Source organism: Protopterus annectens, chromosome 1.part1 (assembly GCF_019279795.1).
Source record: "Protopterus annectens isolate FY-2018-M chromosome 1.part1, PAN1.0, whole genome shotgun sequence".
NCBI lineage: Eukaryota > Metazoa > Chordata > Ceratodontiformes > Protopteridae > Protopterus > Protopterus annectens.
Genome location: NC_056726.1, coordinates 1,557,046,258 through 1,557,062,649, shown reverse-complemented (window position 1 = coordinate 1,557,062,649; position 16,392 = coordinate 1,557,046,258). Strand labels below are relative to the sequence as shown.

General features: G+C 38.4%; 1 protein-coding gene across 1 annotated transcript in view; it reads left to right on the top strand.

The window, feature by feature from the left end:
• The window catches only part of SRRM1 (serine and arginine repetitive matrix 1), a gene marked incomplete in the record, with an annotated part of 1,602,281 nt that overhangs the window by 974,947 nt on the left and 610,942 nt on the right, over window positions 1-16,392 (top strand). The window contains 1 exon segment of the mRNA XM_044083096.1: window positions 5,400-5,441. Coding sequence (XP_043939031.1) covers window positions 5,400-5,441 — 42 coding nt within the window.

The window sequence follows — 16,392 nt, the reverse complement described above, 5'->3', positions numbered from 1 at the left end:
TGTTTTGCAAGGGATCTTAACTACACCATAATCTTATTTCTCCTCCTCCCCCAGTTTGGCTATGGTATTCTACCCATTTGTAAGGACTGCAGATGCATCCTTGAAGGACATAGTACAGTTTTGTACCTACCATAAATGTAGATGTCCGATAAGCATGCATCTGCAGTCAGGATTACCCACCCTCCTTCCCCTCTGTGGTACTCCTAGGGTATTTGCCCATCTTGTAGCTAGCTGGGGGAATCTATTGTGGTGTATTTGTTTGTATATATGTACATACATGCTTATTTTTTGTTTGCTCTCTAATATTTGGAACCATTTGCATTTATCCAAATTTAGCCTTCCTAGAGGGCACCTGGCATCTGGGGCAAGAAACACTGAGGAAAATGGCGTCGGCTGATGCCTTTATACCCGAAGAACTGCAGCTGTGACGTCGGGTGAAGTGCGACACCAGCCGAGGCCAGACCCAGACTTTGGAATCCGGCCGACCGAAGGGCTGCCTGACGACAGGACAACCCATTTGTAAGGACTGCAGATGCATGCCTGTCGGACATCTACATTTATGGTAGGTACAAAACTGTACTTTATTGGTTGCTCCTTTACAACATGATACCTTGTTTGGTGTTAAGGCAGAAGAGGTGTTAAAGAAAATGGAGGATAAAGCTAAATCTATGCAAACAGTCAAGGATTTCTTACAGGTACAGCCACCTCGGTTTAGCAGAAATTGGCCAACAAAAAATTGGTCCTTTCCAGAGGCAGATACAGACGCCCAAGAGGCATATCTCAACCCCAAGGCTCAAACAGACAACGACAGTGGGGCACCTCAACCCCAAAAGGAGGTGAGGACAAGTCTCAACCTTACAGGAAACAGTCACAATGACTTTCCTTTGCGTACGCCAAGCACGTCCCTTCTGGAAGCCCCCTTAGGGGGAAAACTAGCACTTTTTTCTCAAAGCTGGCAAACAATCATCCAAGACAAATGGGTCCTGAATATTGTCTCAAGGTTACATATTCCACTTCCATACTTTACCAAAGCTAAAAGGAATGCCAGACCTGCCACAAAATCAATGGGCAGAGGCACAAAAAACAAATTTCAGCCCTCATGGACATGAGAGCTATACAAAAAGTACCACAACAGGAACAAGGACAAGGATTTTACTCAAGACTCTTCCTGGTCCCCAGGAAGGACAAAGCCTGGAGGCCTATACTGGACCTTTCAATTCTGAATACTTAACTGGATATTCCGAAATTCAAAATGTTGACATTACAGCAGCTTCTACCCATGCTGGGCAAAAAGGCTTGGCTTGTTACTCTGAACCTCAAAGAGGCATACCTGCATGTCCCTATCAGACAAAATTGAAGAAGATACCTCCGATTCAAAGCTGGTACAATGCACTACCAATTCTCTGCACTGCCCTTTGGCTTATCTACTGCGCTCAGGGTCTTCACAAAGTGCCTGGCACCAGTAATTGCATTTTGCAGACAAAAAGGAATTCAAATATATCCATACCTGGACGACTGCCTCATTCAAGCAGAGACAAAGGACATTCTTCTACAGCATCTGGCGTTTGTGAAAAAGTTGCTAATTTCTCTAGGGTACACAGTAAACGAAAAGAAGTCAAAACTAGTGCCCTTACAACAGATTGCATTCCTGGGTGTCAGCTTAAATACAACGGCCCAGATGGCTTACCTCACGCCAGAAAAACAAGTGCAACTAACTCAATATTTTCAACTACTGCAAAAATGTCCCATCTCCTTGCAAGAAAAATTCTGCAGGCCCTGGGATTCATGGCAACCTGCATACTACTAATACCATATGCCAGACTGCACATGAGGAAATTACAGTGGTACCTAAAAAGTGTTTGGACTCAACATTCTCACAGTCTAGAAGCAGTAATTCCAATAATTCTCTGCCTACAACGGGAGTTTCGATGTTGGGTACAGGCATGTCACCTAAACAAGTGTCAGCCTTTTACCCAACCCACAGCCAGGCAAACTCAAACAACAGATGCTTCGGATTATGCCTGGGGAGCACACATGGCAGGAAAATGCATTCAGGGCAAGTGGACCACAGACCAGATGCATCTTCACATCAGTCAAAAAGAGATGTTGGCTGTTCAAAATGCCCTAACAGCTTTCAAGGACCTTCTACATCCAGGACAACTATTACTAAAGACAGACAACACCTTAGTAATGTGGTACATAAACAAACAAGGGGGCACTCATTCTTATCCCCTATGCAGGCAAGCCATGACCTTGTGGAACACAGCTCTAACGTACCAAGTTCACCTGCAAGCACAATTCCTGCCAGGAAAGAAAAATACTCTGGCAGATGACCTAAGCAGAAATGTCATGGACCCTCATGAATGGAAATTGAATCCACAAATCTTCAGCATGATAGCATAAAAATGGGGATGCCCAGACATAGATCTTTTTGCCTTCCCTCTGAATTGTCAGCTACAAAAATTCTGCACAAGGACTCATCACAAACAAGCATGGAAAGGGGATGCTCTTCTGTTCAGCTGGAAAAACCTAAAAGTCTTTGCCTTCCCACCACTGCCTCTCCTTTCAAAGGTACTCCTAAAAGCCAGACAAGAAAAACCACAGATGGTCCTGATTGCTCCACACTGGCCACACCAGCACTGGTACCCTATCTTAAGGAACTTGGCTCAGGGCCCACCATGGATTTTGCCCCAAATACCACACTTTCTGACTCAACAAAACAATCAGATCCTGCATGGTCAGCTCAAAACCCTAAACCTGGCTGCATGGCAGATACTTTAGTCAAGCAGGCAACACCTCTCTCTAAAGCTGTTATGGATGTCATTTAGGAGGCCTAGCACCAGGAAATCTTACTTAGAAAAATGGAAGAGATTCTGCGCCTGGAACCAGGCTCACAGCCTTGACCCTCTTGTTCCAAACATTCCTCAGATTTTACAATACTTAACTGAGATGCTGGACAGAGGCCTATCCTTTTCATCAATTAAGATTCACGCCTCTACCATTTCTGCACATTACAACATGGATCCTCCTTTATTCTCTCATCCCTTGCTAAAGCAGTACCTCAGAGGGGCTAAAAACATAAGATCGCCCCGGAGAGCACCAACACCAAATTGGGACCTCAATTTCGTTTTGGAAAAACTGACCCTACCACCTTTTGAGCCAGCCAATACAGCAGATCTAAAATTTTTATCATGGAAAACAGCTCTGCTCCTGGCAGTAACTTCAGCACGAAGAGTCTCAGAGCTACAGGCATTAATGGCAGTGGAACCTTTTATAATTTTTCATCAGGACAGGGTATCTTTAAGGACAAACCCTACCTTCATGCCAAAGGTGGTATCTAGTGTGGCTCTTAACCAAACCATCCATTTGCCTACTTTTTATCCAAACCCCCAAAATAAAGGGGAGAAACTTCTGCATTCTTTGGACATACACAGGCAGGTACGCTTCTACTTGGACAAAAAAGCTTTCAGGAAAACTGATCAACTGTTTGTAGCATATGCTGCAGGATCACAAAGCAAGGCTATCTCAAAGCAGACTATATCCAAATGGATAGGACACTGTATTCGGTACTGCTACATAGAGCATGGAAAATCAGTCCCTAATAACATTAGGCCTCATTCCACCGGGGCAACAGCCACTTCAACAGCCTTTCTCAGAGGAGTACCTACCAAGGAAATTTTGGAGGCTGCAACTTGGAGTTCAGTGTACACCTTCACTAAACATTACCACCTACCTCTTTACCCTAAATCCAGAGCAGGATTTGCCACTGCAGTTCTGCAGGGCCTCTTAGCCAATCCTAACTCTTTATAGACCAGCCACCCAAGCTTAGCTTTGGGATTCAACCCAAGTGTGATGACTGCAGCAGTGTAACACGATGAACATAGTACAATTTTGTACCTACCATAAATGTAGATGTTCGAGTGTTCACACTGCTGTATTCCAGGTTACCCTCCCTCCATCCCCTCTGAACTAGCTGGACTTATCTATACCCTTCTATCCTATGCAACCTTTGGGGTGTATTTGCTGGTAACTGAAGGCATTGTTTTTATTTTATATGTATATTTTTTATTAGCAATATGTATTGCCTACCCACTTGGGGGCACCTGACATCTGGGGCAAGAAAAACTGAAGAAAATGGCGTCGGATGCATATTATATACCCCTGGCGCACTGATGTCAGGGAAGAAGCAACAGCAACCGACGCCGGACCAAGACTTTGGAACTCTGGCTGACTGCGGGACCGCCTGACGGCAGGATAATCCAAGTGTGATGACTGCAGCAGTGTGAACACTCGAACATCTACATTTATGGTAGGTGCAAAACTGTACTTTTTTATTTATATATATATATATTTTTTTTTTTTTTTTTTTGTTGTTGCTCACCATTTGGGGGGCACCTGACATCTGAGGTAAGAAAAATTGAATAAAATGGTGTCGGCTGCATGTTTTATACCCCTGACGACATGACGTCATGGAAGAGGAGACAGCAACCGATGCAGGACCCAAGACTTTGTTATTCAGGCAGACTGAAGGCAACCTGCCAGCAGATTACCCAAATGTAATGATTGCAACAGTGAATACACTCGAACATCTACATTTATGGTAAGTGTACAAAACTGTACTGTGTAGATATATATATATATATATATATATATATATATATATATATATATATATATATATATATATATATATATATATTTTATATATATATATATATATATATATATATATATATATATATATACATACACACACACACACGTGGTCTGTATCATTTTCATTTTCATCCAGTTACAGTTCCATCAAGCTACAACTTAGTTGGAGGGAGAAAAATGTAGTGAGCACTCATTGAACCTCCCGATTTGTGCAGCTGGAAAGCAGGCTCTACTGAGGATCCTGCAAAGGGGTGGGGGCAGGTTATTTAGTGCTCACATCTGAGTCATTGATTTCATTTCACCAAGTTACAGATTAGATTAATTTTTACACAACAAACTCTGAGTTCCTGTATTTGAATTAGTACTTACTCTTGGTCTGTGGGCCACCCATTTGACATGTAAAAATAAGCAAAGTAAATAAGATCCCTTCTCAGAAAGTTGGGACAAAGTGGTATTCCATACAGAATAATTTTTTTGTAGTTTCATAGTTATAGCATAATTAAATATGCTCAGAGATTTATTACTGTACTTTTTTGTGTGCTTCTTTGCTTTGCACATTTTTCAAGCTTGGCATTTAATGCATTTTATTATGTTTAGCTTGCTGACGTTTGAAGAGAGTCATTTCAGTTTAATGTAAATTTTTTTGTTATAAATTGTGATTTTAAAATGTTTAATGATCAAGTTGTAAATCATCAAGCCAGTGTCCAACAGAAGTTTTGGTTTTTTTCTTTTCTTGTTGTCAGGATGCAGATGGAAAAGAGGTGGCACTCGCCTGTGGCTAAAAGGTTGGTGTGTTAGAAATTAAATTTTGGACAACTAGTGTGTCTTTGTTAAGCATTACGTACAGAAATATTAGCAGTACTAGTGTCAGCTTGTAAACAATAAAACCTTTCCTCAAGTGAATGCATCTGATTTTGTTTGAGGAAGGAATGTGTGCATCTCATAGAAGTATATATACAATCATGTCTTTTATGTCCTTTAAACTAGTTAGGTGCATGTTGGTTTAATAGAAAAAAAATGTTTCTTGTAGTGACTCCTGAAAAAACACTGGAATGTGAGAGGTGGTGGTTTAATTAACGTAGCTTTTGTGTTTGTGTACTCTCTCTCTCTTTATGTATATACACATGCACTCACATACGTGTATATTTATATATATATATATATATATATATATATATATATATATATATATATATGTGTGTGTGTGTGTATGTAAGAACTATAATACAATTTTTTTTTTTTTTGCACAAAAAATGTGTATTCTCTTTTGAAAGCCTTGTGTTAATGCTCAACTTTCCAGTTATGGTTGTCTTTTCTAGTCTGTCTTGATTGTGACTAAAAAGCAAACCCAGGCCAGCTCATCAAACAGGTTAGCACTTCTAACATAAATGTAAATAAGTAAATGTTTTTAGTTTGATAGCTGTAATAACATAATCATGTGCCTTTCTCTTGTGGCAGGTGATGTCAGTTATTTCTCATGTAAGACCAGTCCACTTTTGTATGATTTCCAGTATAGGCCAAATATGTAATAGGTATATTGTTTTTAAATCTTGAGTTTGCTTTTGCAAGTTTTTCCAAGACATTATTAAATCTCTCTCGCTCTCTTTTGGGTGGGGTATTGGGGCGCAGTCACAGAACCTGGTTTAAGGCCTCAGAGTGTACCCCGGCCTTGCAAGTCTGCAATGCCTTCCACACCTTTAGACCGCAAAATGTACGTGTGAAAACCAAACGAGCCGGTGTTTCATTCTATATAAGAGATAAATTCACCTCGCGTCTAGTTAAACTGGACAACTTTATGGAGTTCCTCCAGGTCCATTCATTTCCAAGAAAATAATGTCAGGACAGTGATAAAGCTGAAACTGTAGCCAGGTGCACAAATCCAATAAATACAACTCCAGACAAACGCCAGATACTTTAATAAAACAACAAAGCGCTTGGGTTACAAATCCGTCATCAGTGTTAGAATACCTGTATTAAATTCTAAAACCTTAGTCAATTAAACAGTCACATAACAGCCAGCCTATAAAGACAAAAATATACAATAAACATTTAATTACTTTAAAATTGTTTCTTTGTATAAAATGTATATGTTAAGTATACATAATAAAATTCATAAAACCATTCATTATCTTATTTCTTTCTGCTTTTTAACTAATATTGGTTTAATAGTTAGTGCATTATTTAGTCTTGGTTTCATATCAGCTCTCAATCTAATTATCCAGGTATATTCTCTATTCTTAAGAACATTGTTTAGGTCCCCAACCCTAATCAGCTTATGTACTATGTCTATTACTCTAAATTTAAAGCTATGAGCACTTCCATTTTCCATTACATGCTTACTTAAGGCATTATTTTCCATTCTCCTACGTATATTTGATTTATGCTCTCTAATACGATCTTTAAGTTTCCTGCTACTTTTACCAACATAAAAACATGAACACACTGTACAGGTTGCTAGGTAAACAATATTTTCTGTACTACATGTTGCCGTACATTTAAATACAAAATTTTCTTTAGTTATTGGATGAATAAATGAAGTAGTGTCATTTTTAAAAATATCGTCACAGCAAGTACTATTTTCCAATATCTGGCATATTTCAGGCATAGCCATCACAATGCCCCAATTCTTTTCTATTACCTTCTTCACCTGCTCAGTTCTTAAATTATAAGTTGTTAAGTATCTTACTACTTCTACTTTATGTATATTCATTGTTGCACTTTGTTCCCTAATATTAAATGCCACCATATTAACTCTTCTAGCTTCTAAAGTTTCTTTTACATACTGGTTGACCATTCTATATGGGTAACCCCTTTCTACAAATTCACTGGCCATATCATTTAATTGTTTTTCACATACCCCATCATCAGTATTCAGCCTACTCACCCTTAACATTTGGGATTTTACTATTCCTTTGAATATATGCGGTGGATGCATACTGTTCTTATGTACATATCTACTAACTTGTACTTCTTTTTTATGTACACCGGTCTCAATATTTTCACCCTTCCTTTCTATACTCACATCTAAGAAAGCTATCTTTTTTGGGGAGCAAATTATTTTAAACCGGAAAAAGGTTGTAGTACTCTCTAAATAGTGTAAAAAGCTTCTCAAAGTATCTTCAGTCCCTTTCCACACCAAAAAGCAATCATCTACATATCTACCATAATATAGTATATTCTCTTTACACTCATTTTCTGTACCAAACATCATATTCTTTTCCCATTGATGCAGTACTAAATTAGCATAGGTGTTAGCCACTGCTGTACCCATGTCTACACCTGCTATCTGTAAATATGGTTCCTCATTAAAGAGAAACACATTCTTTGTCAAAACTATATATAGTAGATGGCATATATTCTCTCTCTTCCGCTTGTATGTCTGTTTCCTCATTCAGGAAACTACGGATTGCCTCTATCCCATATTTATTGGGTATAACCGTAAAGAGGGAATCTACATCTATCGTAGCAAAGATGTAGTTTACATTACTTTCAGATATATGCCAGTTCTTTGATTTCTGTAAAAAATCATTAGTATCTTTCAAATAACTAACACATAATGGCAGATATTTACTTAAACTTTCCTGAAGGTATACCGATATTGGTTCTGTAATCCACCCCCTTCCTGATACTGTTGGTCTCATTGGGGGGTGTACTAATGATTTATGCAGTTCGGTATACCATATATAATTGGTATTTTTGGACATAATACAGTGAAAAAATTAAACAATTCTATTGATAGACCATTATTAAATTGCATATCGTAATTGGCCATATTATACTCACTAATAAACATCGTTATCTCTTGAAAAGTTATCTTTTTAAAAGTTTTTTCATTTTGCAGGAATGTATACATAGCATTCACATAATCTTCTTTATCCATTAGAACTATTGCTCCCCCCTTTATCAGCCTGCTTAATCACTATTTCATCATTAATTGCTGTAAACTTCTACTCTCCTGGGTTTTTAAGTTATAATATTTATTTTCCAACTTTTTAGCATACAATTGCCTTAGTTCATTTTCACAAATATGAAATGCTGTAACTATAGGATAACTAGTTGGTATTAATTCTTCTAGCAAACATTTTTAAGTCTGTTAAAGCATCAGCAGTAGTGCCTATATAAGTAGGAATGAACATTCCCTTTTGATAAGGCAAAACTTGAAAGGTTTACAATACTTGTTGATGCCCTAGTCAGTGTCTTGCTGTTTTGTTCTGAGCAAACGGGTTGCTGTTCTTTCATTTCGCCATGTTGCTCACATGCTTGCCCGTCTGCTCTTGTATGGGACATTCCCTAATAGATTTTTGTAAATTTAAACTTATTTTCTCGGCTACTTCCAGCCGAAATGGTGTTTTTTAAAAAAAATCCATCTTCTTAGTTGCCGTTTTATCCATTTCTTTCGGTGATATATGTGAATTGTCTGTCACACGCTGCGATGTAGGAGTATTTTGGTGCTCCTTTACCCCATCTTTCACTGTACACTATCGACTCTGCTCTCCTGAGCCAGATCTTTCACCTTCTTGTTCTCGCGTTGTTTCCTTGAAGATCTCTCCTTCCTAATTTTGTCTTATTCGCAAGCTCGTCACCTCATGAATATTCATAGTGTCTCTGCTAGCTATACCTGTTAACAGAGTGTTATCTAGTGTTATTTGATCTAACCAGTACATTTCCCCTTTCCGATGGTTAGTGGCTGCATTAGCTCTTATTGTTTTTGGCCAAAAGAAGATGTGCCCCATTTTATAATCATTAATGTCTCACAACAACTTTTGTTTTTTTTTTTGTAGATTCTAGTTTAGTATCTAATTGCTGCAACCTATTTAGCATCAATTGAAAGTGATGTGCTACACCGGAACAATGCAAATTTTCACACAGTTCATTTTCCAGTTTCAGTATTTCATTTACCATTTCAGACTCTATTGGTGCAAAAAAGTCATTCATCAATAGCATATACTCACTGCTCAATTTAAGATTTAGCTGTTGCCATTTCTTTAAATGTTCAGGGTATGTATTAGCATAGGATGCAATAGTTTTTATTCGCAAAGCTCTTGGTGCTATTCCCAGCTCCAAATAAGCATTAAAGCTTAGTCGCTGCCATAGGAGCCGTTTGAAGGTTTGAACCTTCCTTTCCAAAGGCAGTATACACTCAGTTAAACCTTCCATCGGCTGGGGAGCGACTCCCGTAGTTTCTACTGTAGTAGCTGCTATTTGTAGTAATGGATTACCTTCTGTTGTAAGAAGTCCTTTCAATGTACGCTGGTTTGCAGTAGTCTCCATATCAATGATAGAGATATTCAAGTAATTGTGTGGCCGGCTGCTCTTTTGTAAAGCCCAATGCTCAAAATCCAACCTCTCACCAAAGTTACAAGAAAATAATGTCAGGACAGTGATAAAGCTGAAACTAGCCAGGTGCACGAATCCAATAAATACAACTCCAGACAAACGCCAGATACTTTAATAAAACAACAAAGCTTTTGGATTACAAATCCTTCATCAGTGTTTAATTACTTTAATAATGCACTGACTGTTAAACCAATATTAGTTAAAAAGCAGAAAGAAATAAGATAATGAATGGTTTTATGAATTTTATTATGTATATTTAATATATATTTTTATACATAGAAACAGTTTTAAAGTAATTAAATGTTTATTGTATATTTTTGTCTTTATAGGCTGGCTGTTATTATGTGACTGTTTAATTGACTATTTAAGGTTTTAGAATTTAGTATAGGTATTCTAACACTGATGAAGGATTTGTAATCCAAAAGCTTTGTTGTTTTATTAAAGTATCTGGCTTTTGTCTGGAGTTGTATATATTGGTTACAGCAATTAATGATGAATGATGAAATAGTGATTAAGCAGGCTAATAAAGGGGGAGCAATAGTTCTAATGGATAAAGATTATGTGAATGCTATGTGTACATTCCTGCAAGATGAAAAAACATTTAAAAATATTACTTTTCAAGAGATAAAGATGTGTATTGGTGAGTATAATATGGCCATTTATGATATGCAGTTTAATAATGGTCTATCAATAGAATTGTTTAATTTTTTTCACTGTATCCTGTCCAAAAATACCGATTATATATGGTATACTGAAACTGCATAAATCATTAGTACACGCCCCAATGAGACCAATAGTATCAGGAAGGGGGTGGATTACAGAACCAATATCGTTATACCTTCAGGAAAGTTTAAGTAAATATCTGCCATTATGTGTTAGTTATTTGAAAGATACTAATGATTTTTTACAGAAATTAAAGAACTGGCATATATCTGAAAGTAATGTAAACTACATCTTTGCTACACTAGATGTAGATTCCCTCTTTACGGTTATACCCAATAAATATGGGATAGAGGCAATCCATAGTTTCCTCAATGAGTAAACAGGCATACAAGCAGGAGAGATAGAGAATATATGCCATCTACTAGATATAGTTTTGACAAAGAATGTGTTTCTGTTTAATGAGGAACTTATTTACAGATAGCAGGTGTAGACATGGGTACAGCAGTGGCTAACACCTATGCTAATTTAGTACTGGATCAATGGGAAAAGAATATGATGTTTGGTACAGAAAATGAGTGTAAAGAGAATGTACTATATTATGGTAGATATGTAGATGATTGCCTTTTGGTGTGGAAAGGAACTGAAGATACTTTGAGAAGTTTTGTACACTATTTAGAGAGTACTACAACCTTTTTTCCGGTTTAAAGTACTTTGCTCCCCAAAAAAGATAGCTTTCACTTAGATGTGAGTATAGAAAGGAAGGGTGAAAATATTGAGACCGGTGTACATAAAAAAGAAGTACAAGTTAGTAGATATGTACATAAGAACAGTATGCATCCACCGCATATATTCAAAGGAATAGTAAAATCCCAAATGTTAAGGGTGAGTAGGCTGAATACTGATGATGGGGTATGTGAAAAACAATTAAATGATATGGCCAGTGAATTTTTAGAAAGGGGTTACCCATATAGAATGGTCAACCAGTATGTAAAAGAAACTTTAGAAGCTAGAAGTGTTAATAATATGGTGGCATTTAATATTAGGGAACAAAGTGCAACAATGAATATACGTAAAGCAGAAGTAGTAAAATACTTGACTTATAATTTAAAAACTGAGCAGGTGAAGAAGGTAATAGAAAATAATTGGGGCATTTTGATGGCTATGCCTGAAATATGCCAGATATTGGAAAATAGGCCTTTCTTTGCATATAAAAATGCTCAAAATCTGAAACTCAAACTATGCTATAAAGCCTTTCCAAAACAGAACAATGGAAGGCAAAACAGTTTTAAAATGGGTACCTATCCCTGTATAAATTGTACTTGTTGTGACGATATTTTTAAAAATGACACTACTTCATTTATGCATCCAATAACTAAAGAAAATGTTGTATTTAAATGTACGGCAACATGTAGTACAGAAAATATTGTTTACCTGGCAACCTGTACAGTGTGTTCATGTTTTTATGTTGGTAAAAGTAGCAAGAAACTTAAAGATCGTATTATAGAGCATAAGTCAAATATACATAGGAGAATGGAAAATAATGCCTTAAGTAAACAAGTAATGGAAAATGGAAATGCTCACAGCTTTAAATTTAGAGTAGTAGACATAGTACATAAGCAGATTAGGGGTGGGGACCTAAACAGTGTTCTTGAGAATAGAGAATATACCTGGATAATGAGATTGAGAGCTGATATGAAACCAGGACTAAATAATGCACTGACTATTAAACCAATATTAGTTAAAAAGCAGAAGGAAATAAGATAATGAATGGTTTGATGAATTTTATGTATATTTAATATATACTTTTTATACATAGAAACAATTTTAAAATTAAATGTTTATTGTATATTTTTGTCTTTATAGGCTGGCTGTTATGTGACTGTTTAATTGACTATTTAAGGTTTTAGAATTTAGTATAGGTATTCTAACAGTGATGAAGGATTTGTAATCCGAAAGCTTTGTTGTTTTATTAAAGTATCTGGTGTTTGTCTGGAGTTATGTATTGGATCCATTCAAGTCCAAGCCAGTCATAGATTCCTCTCCATGGGTCAGGAAACCCACAAAGCCTACTTAACCAAACTGGAAACGATCCAAATTTTACCAAAAGCACTAATTATGGGAGATTTCATTTATCTCACCATCAACTGGGAAACCTACTCTAGCCCAAACTCGCTAGCACAAAAGTTCCTTGAGTTTGAGAGTTCAAATGCCCTGGAACAGATTGTCCATACCCCAACAAAAGGAGCAAACATTCTAGATCTGGTCCTCACCATCATGTCAAACAGGTGCATTGCTGCAACTGTTGGACCCTTATTAGTTAAAATTGACCACAAGTCAGTCACCTTCGAACTGACACAACACCAGAACTCACAAAGGGTGAAATCAGACGAAAAAACTTCACCAAGGCAAACTATACCCTCCTAGGTGAAGGTATAAAAGCGTTCCAAGCCCCACCGCAACCTGAAATTGGTAGCTATGCCAAAGCTTACACTAAGGCCCTGTGCAATCACTTGCATAAGTGCATAAATTCGGCTGTACCAGGTAGAATCAAAGCCAGACCCCAAGTAAAATCAAGGTGCTGTAGTGGATTTCCAACATCAACAAACTTTGCAATAAATGCAAAAGGTTGCTGTCCAAGAAAGCAAAGAGAAGGACCCAACAGTGGAAAGTCAGGCAAATAAGACAACTTGTCAAATCTTCCAAGAGTTCCTTTGAGAGAAACCTAGCAAGTATTGCCATGGGTAACCATAAGGCCATGTACAGCTGTGTACGTAACCTAAAGGGTAGGACACAAGCATGTGCAGAAGTGGTGGCCAACGGTATCACACATACTTGACCATACAGAGATAGTGAACCTGCTAGCGGATAGGTTTGGTGAAAATTTCACTCCCTTATCCCCTCCTAACTTACTACAAACTCTCCTCCAAACTTCCACCCACCTTGTGTGTCTGAAGAGCAGGTCCTCAAAGCCCTGTCCAAGGCAAAGAAAATGGCCTCTGTTGGACCAGATGACATACCATCTGTCTTCTAAACGTTCTAAAACATGAACAAGCATCACCTGTAAGTACCCTTTTCAGTAATAGCCTAACCACAGGCTTTGTTCCTGCAGAATGGAGAACAGCTGAAGTTATTCCCCTTCACAAAGGTGGCCTAGCAGCAGACTCATAAGCTTGACCAGCCTCATCTGTAAGGCCATGGAATGTATCATCTGGACCTCATAAATAAAGACATATGTGAACTCCAAACCCTGGATTCTACCCAGTTCAGCTTCATGAAGGGAAGATCCTGCCTGTTACATCTGGTGGATTTCTTTGAAAATGTGACCAAGGCCATTGATGAGGGCAAATCTGTGCATACAGCATTCCCCAACTTGGCAAAGGCTTTCAATACAGCCCCACATTCAGGCATTACCGAAATATTTAGCAAACTGAATGTAAACCCCTTTGTTGTAAGATAGGTTGCCAGCTGGCTCACAAACCAGACACACACTATCAAAGTGGGTGACTCCACATCAACCAGCATATCTGTTGCCAGTGGGGTGCCACAGGGGTTAGTGCCTGGCCCTGTACTGTTTGATATATACTTCTCAGAAGTTCAGGTCAAAACTCTGGGATTGTGGCTGACTAAGTTTGCAGACAACTGCAAACTAGGTACAATCATTAAATCCCCAAATTATGTCCCTATACTCCAGGATAATCTCACATAGACCAATGACTGGTGTATTAGTCATGGTCTCAAACTGATTGCAAAGAAATGCATAATCATTCCCTTCGGCACAATGTCCCTTCACACTATCAAATCAGTAACAATACTCTCAGTACCCATGAAGTGGTATGGGATCTGGGATCCCAGGTTGACCGCAACCTTAACTTCGACCACCACATGTCTACCGTTAATAAGGAAAGCTTTCCATGTAGCTCATTTGATTAGTAAAGGTATCGCTTCGAGAGTAAAAGAAGTTATAACCCCCCTATGCTCTGCACTTATCCAGCCCATGATTGAGTATAACGCCCCATTCAGTATGTACCATATTAAGCACATAATACAATTAGACCTCCCAAGTTTCTAACAAAGATCAAGGGCCTTCAGCATGTGCCTTACACAGACTGACTAAAATCCCTGTTGCTATACTCTGTATCATGTAGACTTCTTAGGGTGACTTGTGCCTGGCCTACAGAGCAACACAAGACCCAAACTTAATGAACTTGCTGCATATCTGTAAATCAGATGGGTTTTGGGCTACCCCATTTCAGGGACTTAAATATAGCCTGCGACATAAATAGTACATGCTGGAAGGACAGATTTATCTCCCAGTGACTGCCATGTCTTTGGAGCAGGCTACCAATTCATGTGAAGCAGAGTATCTCTATGACGCTGTTCAAGGAGGATCCTGGATGAGTGAATGAGGCACCGCAAATTCTTAATGGGGATAGCACCCACAACCCTCCTGGACATGAGCAGTCATCACTTAATGCAGTCTTTGGTATTGATTAGTAACTCTATCATATTACATTGGGTTAAAATGACTAGGCTTAAAATTACCTCAGGGTTGATGGCCTAGTAATCTCCTATGATCTTATCGCATAGGATCATATCTACTCATTTAATGAATATCTGCAGTTTCAGATGGTATATTAATGTTTGAAAATTTTATTTGAAGCTTTTTCAGGTGTATTGTTAAAATGTGTTCAAAGAAGTATTAACTATAAAGAGCTGTCAGAAACTGCTGCAGCGTATAGCATTGTTATGTCCTGAGCTTTCAACAGAGGTTTGGCATTTGTACAAGACAAGTCTTTTCCTTGTTGTCCAGATATTAATGTTGCTTTTTTCTCTGAACATTGTTACATGTCTAGTTGCAGATTTGATGCCATTTTTTTTCCTGAACAATAGTCAGTTTTCTTTGTATGGATCACTGTCGCAGTAATCACCATAAGGATCTTTACCTCAGGTGAAGGTCAACGTTCAGCCCAATTTCTTCAGCTCTACACCTTTCCTTGTCTCCCCAGCCGCAGCATGCATCTGGTATAAAAATGGCATCAAGCCTGTGTCATCTTTAGTGGTTTTTGTTGTTTTATTTCATGCCGCTGTGCTAGTATCTCCTCACTGTATGTTAACATTAGTCTATTGGTTTGGCTTAAAAGCTGATGCGTACTGTGACGTCCCTACTCTGAGCCAGCAATCAAAAAGCCTGAGTCCTCACCACTGGCACTGGAGAGGGACATTCACTTGGAACAAAAATGGATACACCCGGTATTTCCAGATGCAGCTCTTTTCATCAAGCACAGTTTCCCTTAAGAGCACACAGAGAACACACTCAGTCTGAGGTCTGGGTTTTCTATCTGTCTCCCTCCCCAGTAAGACTCCCCACTGGCACAGCTGTAGGGTTGAGTCCTTAGCTGTGTTCCCCCAGGCTAAGTCCTCCAGCACCCTCTTTGTGAAACCAGTGCTTCATGTTTCTACTCCTCCAAGTAAGTATCTCTCACACACACACACACACACACACATACATACGTACATACACACACGCGCACACACACTATGAGATTTGATTTTCACGTGTAAACACCTGGGAAAGGCTGGCTGGCACAGGTTTACTAGCTATGCCCCCTTCTTCCCAGACTATAAGGTAGTTACATTGCCACCAGGTAACCCAAAGCCAGCTACTCTAATGGTCTTGCAAGGGTACCCAATTATATTGAGTGAAATTAATACTAATGGTAATGTTGACCAAACAGC